This window comes from Tenrec ecaudatus, chromosome 7 (assembly GCF_050624435.1).
Source record: "Tenrec ecaudatus isolate mTenEca1 chromosome 7, mTenEca1.hap1, whole genome shotgun sequence".
Lineage (NCBI taxonomy): Eukaryota > Metazoa > Chordata > Mammalia > Afrosoricida > Tenrecidae > Tenrec > Tenrec ecaudatus.
Genome location: NC_134536.1, coordinates 94,802,495 through 94,809,606, shown reverse-complemented (window position 1 = coordinate 94,809,606; position 7,112 = coordinate 94,802,495). Strand labels below are relative to the sequence as shown.

General features: G+C 37.5%; 1 protein-coding gene across 3 annotated transcripts in view; it reads right to left on the bottom strand.

Annotated features, from left to right (window-relative positions):
* Positions 1-1,259: 1,259 nt before the first annotated feature.
* The window catches only part of LCA5 (lebercilin LCA5), a 34,341-nt gene continuing 28,488 nt past the window's right edge, over positions 1,260-7,112 (bottom strand). For 2 of the 3 annotated variants that reach the window (XM_075554855.1, XM_075554854.1), the window contains exons 7-8: positions 6,092-6,221; positions 1,263-3,824 (exon numbers count right to left, since the gene is read on the bottom strand). In XM_075554855.1, the coding sequence (XP_075410970.1) occupies positions 2,962-3,824; positions 6,092-6,221 (993 nt within the window). In that variant the 3' untranslated portion in view covers positions 1,263-2,961. Of the gene's footprint in view, positions 3,825-6,091; positions 6,222-7,112 lie in introns of all 3 variants that reach the window. The other variant, XM_075554856.1, reaches the window with a different exon arrangement.

The window sequence follows — 7,112 nt, the reverse complement described above, 5'->3', positions numbered from 1 at the left end:
TGGGCTTTTGTGTATGCATGTGTGTGTTTGTGTGTGTGTTGGGGGGGGGGCTTGTCGACAGCTATCCATTGATCACGGAAACATGTCTAAGCACATCTTGTTTGAAAAAAAAACAAACCCACGCCATACATAAACTGGAACCCTCGTGGCAATTTTTGACTTACCCTCGATTTATGAGACCTACTCAACTGAGAGTTGCGGTCTAAGGTAGCCAGGGAGATCCTGCGGAGGCTGGTGTGAGCCATGTGCTTTCAAACCCCACTGTGCTATCTGTTCGCTTTGCGGTACTGCCTCCATGAGGCCTCCCTGGGGCCCTTGTTGGTCTTACATTTTCTTAGCACCTAACTCACTCAGTGCAAGGCACCTGAGAAGCATTCAATAAGAACTTAATGAGTAACTGGAGGCTTGTTTAATCAAGGGAGAGTTCTTTCAAATAATAGAAAAGAAGGCTTTACTGTGAGATGGGCATTTATTGTATAGAAAAGCTTTTGAGGCTGATTGTGTTCATAATCCGACTGTATTTTCTTTCATTCTAAAAAAACACATTATTACCATACTACAGATTCTCTTTTCTTAAGACAGATTTGTCTACTGTATCCAATGAACACCCAATGGGGGAAACCAGCTTCTTACTATTTCTGAGAAAGGAGATGATTGGAGTATCAGAAACTCACAAGTCAGCCCCGTAACAATTTGGTTTAACTCATAATTCAATTTAACCCTCCTTACTAACACCTTTTAAAATTTATATATATTATGAGCAGCATGTGCCATTAAGATAGCTATTAAGGCTGAAAGAACTAATTAAAACTATAATTATCTGATAAGAGTAGCAAACTATCTAACCTGTCTTAGGGCAAATTCATCTACTTGAACTAAAAATATGGATAAGGCATGAGAGAGATAAAGGAAAAATGGTGAATAATGAAATAAAGATTAACCCTGTGGTTCCTGTTTCCATGGTATATTTTCCGAGTAACCTTAGGGATCAAATACAGACTCACGGTATCTTTTTAATTTTTATTAATAAGAGGCTCTGAGTACAAATAATTAATTTTACTTGACCTTTAGAAAAATGATTTACTCTCTACGGTTTGTTCATGAACACCTATCATATACATCTTCACCTCCAATTTTAATGTTTCTGTCCATAAGTTAATTTTGGGTCTAATTTAAGTAAATATGTCTTACTAGATATAAAATGATAGAAAACTTTTGATTAAAAAAGGTTTTTTGAAAACATTAGGTAGAAAAAAGCAAAAGACCACTTAAAATGAATTGAACATAAGATTTTACTATTTAAAAGGCTTAAAAAATAAATTTTGAAACAATCTAAATATTAGAATTTTTGGCAGAAAAATTAGCAGCTAAATTCACAAAATGAACATTATTTATTAATTACATTTAATCAAGAACTGCATTACAAGATTGTTTTACATATATTGGAATGATTTATAAAATATCCAATGCTTATTTATATCAGACATAAAAATCTCTATTAAGAACATTTCTTCATACAATCCAACACTTTGGGGAGACTGTGTTCCCAATAAATGATAGTAACATAAACTAGAAGATGACAGGTGAAAAATGTTTGAACTGAGACCTAAAATAGCCCAACCAGTCTAAGTCCTGTCAAAAAGTACTGAAATGAAATTCAATAATAAGCATTTATAAGAATTCAGGTAAAACAAAACACCAGTCCTCATTAGTATGTATGCTTGGCAGCAGAAATCAAAATTACGAGCATATACATATTTTAAAAAATTCTGACACAGCAGCTCATTTTAGGTGTACTGACATTATAAATTTTCATTCCATCCCTGAAACACTATTTCCAGTCTGCTTCTTATTCGTGTTTTTTCTTTGCTGTGTGTTAGTGCTTAATGACCAATTACCTACAAAATCCAAGCTCATCGACAGTTTTGTGGCTGAATTATAATGGCCCCCCCCCCCAAAAAAAGACCAATGTATTTCACTAAGAAACCATCCAATCGACTTTACATGGCAGAAGCCCTAATGCAAACTTTGTCTGAGACTGCTTTAAAATTAGCCCTGTGAGTCCAATAACACTATGCTGCTGTCTCCTTGGTTGGAGGGTCAGTTCAAATATTAAAAGTACATATTAAAATTTCCAAATTATATTATTCTGGAAACATAATTGAGTTGAAAATCTTTCTACAATGCAATGATATTTCTTCTATTCCTTGTACTGGTATGAAATCTCACATCCCTGGACACACGCAGGATGTGGGAGGGCGAGGATTACTGATTACACTGTTCACAAGCCTCCCCTGGTGAACCCTGACGAGGGAAAACTGCCCTGGCTAACAGAAAGTAAGCCTTCTGAATTCAACCTCAATGCGATCACCATTGTGTCTGAGCGGTTTTAAGGCATTTTAACTGGAAAATGTGTACTGTCTTCCTGTATTTCCAAAGGGTGAGAAAACCCCAATGCTGCCCTTTGCCTGTCAGCACTGAAGAGGGCTCTGCTTCACCAGGCACAGGGACCCACCCCTCCTGATCCCAAGGGCAGGGCTCCCACACAGCACTGTTTTCTACCCTATGGGAGCTACTCTTCCCAACTCAGAACCTCAAACCCTTAATTTCCACTCAAAGGCCAGTGGAAAGCCAGTTTTAAACTCATTTTTTAATGAGCAAAAATACATCAGGAGAAAATGAATATACCCTTCCACAGAGTGAAACTTCCCAGAGAGCTGGAGGAAGAGGGAAAGCGGATTTGCAAGTGAAAAGTAAATTACATCCTATTTTTAATTTCACTCAAAAGGCTTTCTCATTCTTGGCAAGCTAACTATGTGGCTGTAGATATGATCTACTTTTAAAAATTTGCATTTAGCTATTAAAAACATTAAGAACTTTCAGCATTAACAAGTATAAATTTTTATAATAAATACCGTACTAAAATATTTTAATATTTACAATAGGAAAATATATAGTCAGTCATCTCAGTGCTACTTCTTCAATCTCATCTTCTACAGACTCAACTGTTTTCACTGTTTGTCTATTGTTTGCAGGTTTTAATCTGCTTCTATTTGGATTAAAACTTTTCCCTTCACTGAGGAAGAAGTCATCGTCTTCATCTTGCTCTCGGCCTCTGCTGCTTTGACCCCCAGGGGGGAGACTGAGGGGAGCAAAGTCTCCTCTGCCGGCAGCCAGAGAAGTGGGCTCACTGCTTTTGGTGCTGCTGCAACCGGCACCAAAGAGCTGCTCCATCAGATTTGCTTTTTTCTCTCGTCTGGTCATTAAGCCCACACTGTCTGTATTAAGTTTTTCCATAGCATTACTTGGGAATTCCAAAATGCCACTTTTTGGACCAAATAAATTAGGCTTCCCGGATGTTTTGGCAAAGGAAGGCACATAGCTGCCAAATGTGAGCTCGTTTGGAGAGGCTTCGCTTCGCGTGGCTCTGGGACTCCAGTCCTCTCCTTTGATACTTCGGTAGTGGAAAAGGCCTTGCAAATCATGTCCATTCAACGACCGCTCAGACGATTCGGAGGACATGTGTGCTTTGGGGCTTTTCTCTGGGGAGTTTAATTTGGACTCAGAATTTGTCAGCAGCGGCAGAGGAGGGTGTTTTCGGTTCCCTGAATCTTCGAGCTCTTGACTGATCTCATTCAGTTTAGCAAGAAGCATCTCTCTCTTTAGTCTTTCTTCTTCTTCCTCCTCTTCTCCTAATTTATTAATGTCCTGAAATTGGTATGCCTCCATTTGGTATCTTCCACTTTCCAACTCTGGCTTTTCTTCTCTTTTCAGTAAAAATATATTTTCTCTTTGTTTTTTATCAAATTCCTCTCTTTCCCATTCTGTATGAAATTTAAAATATAAATACATGATTTTAGGGCAGACAATATTATTAAACAAGAAAATTTAGTTACTATCTTTAACAAAACAGCAGTCTGTAATTTTGACTAGATAAGTGCAGTAAAGATGAACATCATAAAGTTCATTTCTATACTTGATATTATAGGATTCAAATAGGAGACATGTAGTGCATATTGCATCTACCATCTACATCTATTGTTTAAAAAGCGCTCTAAATATGAGTGGGCAAGAAAATTCTCTGCCATCATTAATACAGTACTGCACACTACATGGTAGATGATGGATGCCTGGGCAGACAAACAGATGAACGAATGGAGTAAAGATATGTAGAATTAAAATAAATGAAAACCCTTGATGTTGTTGTCTTGAGGAAGTCACAGCAATGTAGGCCGCAACCCCAATAAGGGTCATGTCACTGGACGCGGGCTCGCGAGAACTAGACAGCAGTGCGCGGCGCCTCCAGTATGAGCGTTCTCTGCCGCTAAGACCGCGTCCAGAGGCGGCGAGCCTGCCGCGAGGGGCCGTTTCCGCAGCACGGGCTCACGCTGCAAGTCTCTTTGGTAAAACGGGGTTACTAGTAGAAAAAAATCTAAGAAGCCCTGAGTCTTATGTAACATTCTGGAAGATGTAGAATCTTATGAAAGCTTCACGCACACCTAAAATGCAGAAGATTCTATTTAAAAATTAGCCTGCATTTGTAAAATTATTGACATCACAGAACATAAAAGCTGATATGCTATTCCACATTAAAGTAGACTAGAGAAACATGACAACTCAATTCAAGATCATATCTTTCAAGTAGGGATGATGCTATGAATGATATATTGTGTCAACTGAAAAAAGTTAAATGACATTGGATGACAGATTAGATATATATGAATTGTAATCAAAGTTAAACTTCTCAAAGATGAACATTATAATGGGCTATATGAGAAAATGCTCTTGTTTTAAACTAAATAAATAAATTGGGTCATCAATAGTAGTACTTAAGGGTATGAGGCATAAGATATATAACTTACTCTTAAATGGTTCTTTGTCTATTCTTGCTACTTTTCAATGATTCTGAAGTTATTTCCAAATGAAAAATTAAAAATATTAATATATACAAGAACACTATAAAGTTGCTAACTTATGTAAATGGCATACAGGTTCCCTGATCTCTATGATCATCCCAGGTCTCTATGATCTCTATGATCATCTTCAGGAATAAAATCAGTAAAAAGAGACCAAAAAAATGGCAATCTTCTGTTACTTTATTCCTTTTCTTATGACTTAGAATTGATCCAATATTTAATTTTTCATTCTGTAGTTTAAAAGTGAAATCAATATCTCACTCTGGGCATTAACCAACAGTGATGTAAATATAGCTTCTATATCAATAGTCATTTGTTTAAAAAATCAAATCAACATATATAGATGTATACACATACATATTAATTTAAGCAACAATTGGGTCATAAATTTACTTCATGAACAGCTAAAGGAGGAGATTTCTCTATAAGCAGCTACCATATAAATAATCAATACAGTAGATCAGAGCTAACAACCCTTCGTCCCCATAGCTTTACAACATTTTATTCAGAAGGAACATTTTTCCTAAACTTCATTTTAGTATCTGAAACTGTAATTTACAGTTTATGATTGAACACGTTATAAAATTTAGTTTACGTACAAAACCAAGGAAGAATGACAGGAGTATATTCAAGTATGAAAAACACAACAAGAAAAAACCAACTCACTGCGGACAAGTTGATGCCGACTCACAGCAACCCCATAGCTCAGGGTAGAACTGCCCCTGTGGGGTTCTGAGACGGTCACTCCCCAGGGGTAGAGAGTTTTCTTTCTCCCAAGAAAGTCCCAACTTTCTTTCCTATATTTAGGACTTCACAATTGACTGATTTTATACATAAATGATAAACTACTATGTATCAACACCAATTCACTAATGTGGGCTATTTTCCAGACATGTCTCCTCAACCGTAGGTAATAAACAAAACACGTGCATTTTCCTTCGTGTGATTGCTCGCTCATTTACATGTTCTGAAAGTCACTGTCCCTTTTCCCTAAAGTCAAAGAGGAGCAACTGACTCTCCCTGTCCTCAGATCCATTCCAAGGCTGTGCTTCCCCACTACCGCATCACCCAGCCCTGTTTCCATAAAGCCTACTCCTATCAGAGAAGACGCCGGAGGAAGCCAGCTCTTGCCCAGGGAATAACGACTCATCGCTTACTGAAACCCTTTTTCTTACCATTCTCCAGAGTCTCAACCTCCTGTTTTATAGCATCAAGTTCTTTTATGATTTTTTCTTCTTCTTCTTCTATAATTGGATTCATAATATCTGCTGCTTCATGCTTACCTCTCTCTTGGGGCTCCAGATCCTATTATTAGGGGGAAATTACTCAGATGTCATAGATTACCTTTCCATTAGACATGATTACCAACTAATTTTGAAATAAAAGCAAATTTTCAAATAATCAACCAAACTATTACCTTTCAAAGATGCTTCAAACACTTATTTAGTTAAAATTGTAAGCATTCATTTATAAGACATATTAAAACCAGTATAGAAGAGAACCAAAAAAAATTCTGGAGAAGTGTCAAAAGTTTCTTGCTTTGTACATTTACCCCCCAAAAATCTGATTGATTTAGCTGAGACAAGGCTATTTATTAACTAACTACAGTGGCCAAGTGAGATGATGGTGAACCTATGCAGTAATGACTACAGGAAATCAGTCAGGATTTCTACTACGCTCAAAGCTTCAAATTAAAACAATTTATAGCGCTTAAATCAAACAAAAGTACTTTCAACTTAAAATCCCTTTCTACCATGGCTCCTTTTGTATATGTATGTGCATTTTTAAATGCAAGTAAAATAAAAAGTTGTTATTAGGAAAGACTATGAACGGCTCTCTCGTATCCAGTTTCCACGACTTACTTGTAGTAACAGAATACTGAGTTTTAGTAGAACACAGGGCTGCTTACATGGTAGCTACATTTGATAATTTCTCTTCCAGTTACACAGGGTCAATGGGACGTGTGTGCCAAGGGTGAGTGCATAAGGGCAAAAGCTATTCACCCTCTGTTTCTGTGCTCTCCCTTCCCATGAGAGAGGCGAGCCCATACCCAGCCCACAGAGGACAACTACACTCTTTAAAACGGGAGAGCAAGAAGAGAGGACCACAAGCACGGGACAGAGCTGTTATTGTCCCGGCTAACGCACTGCTCTTCAGTCGACTGTGAGGGATGCAAACTATTCGCCTGGCATGAAT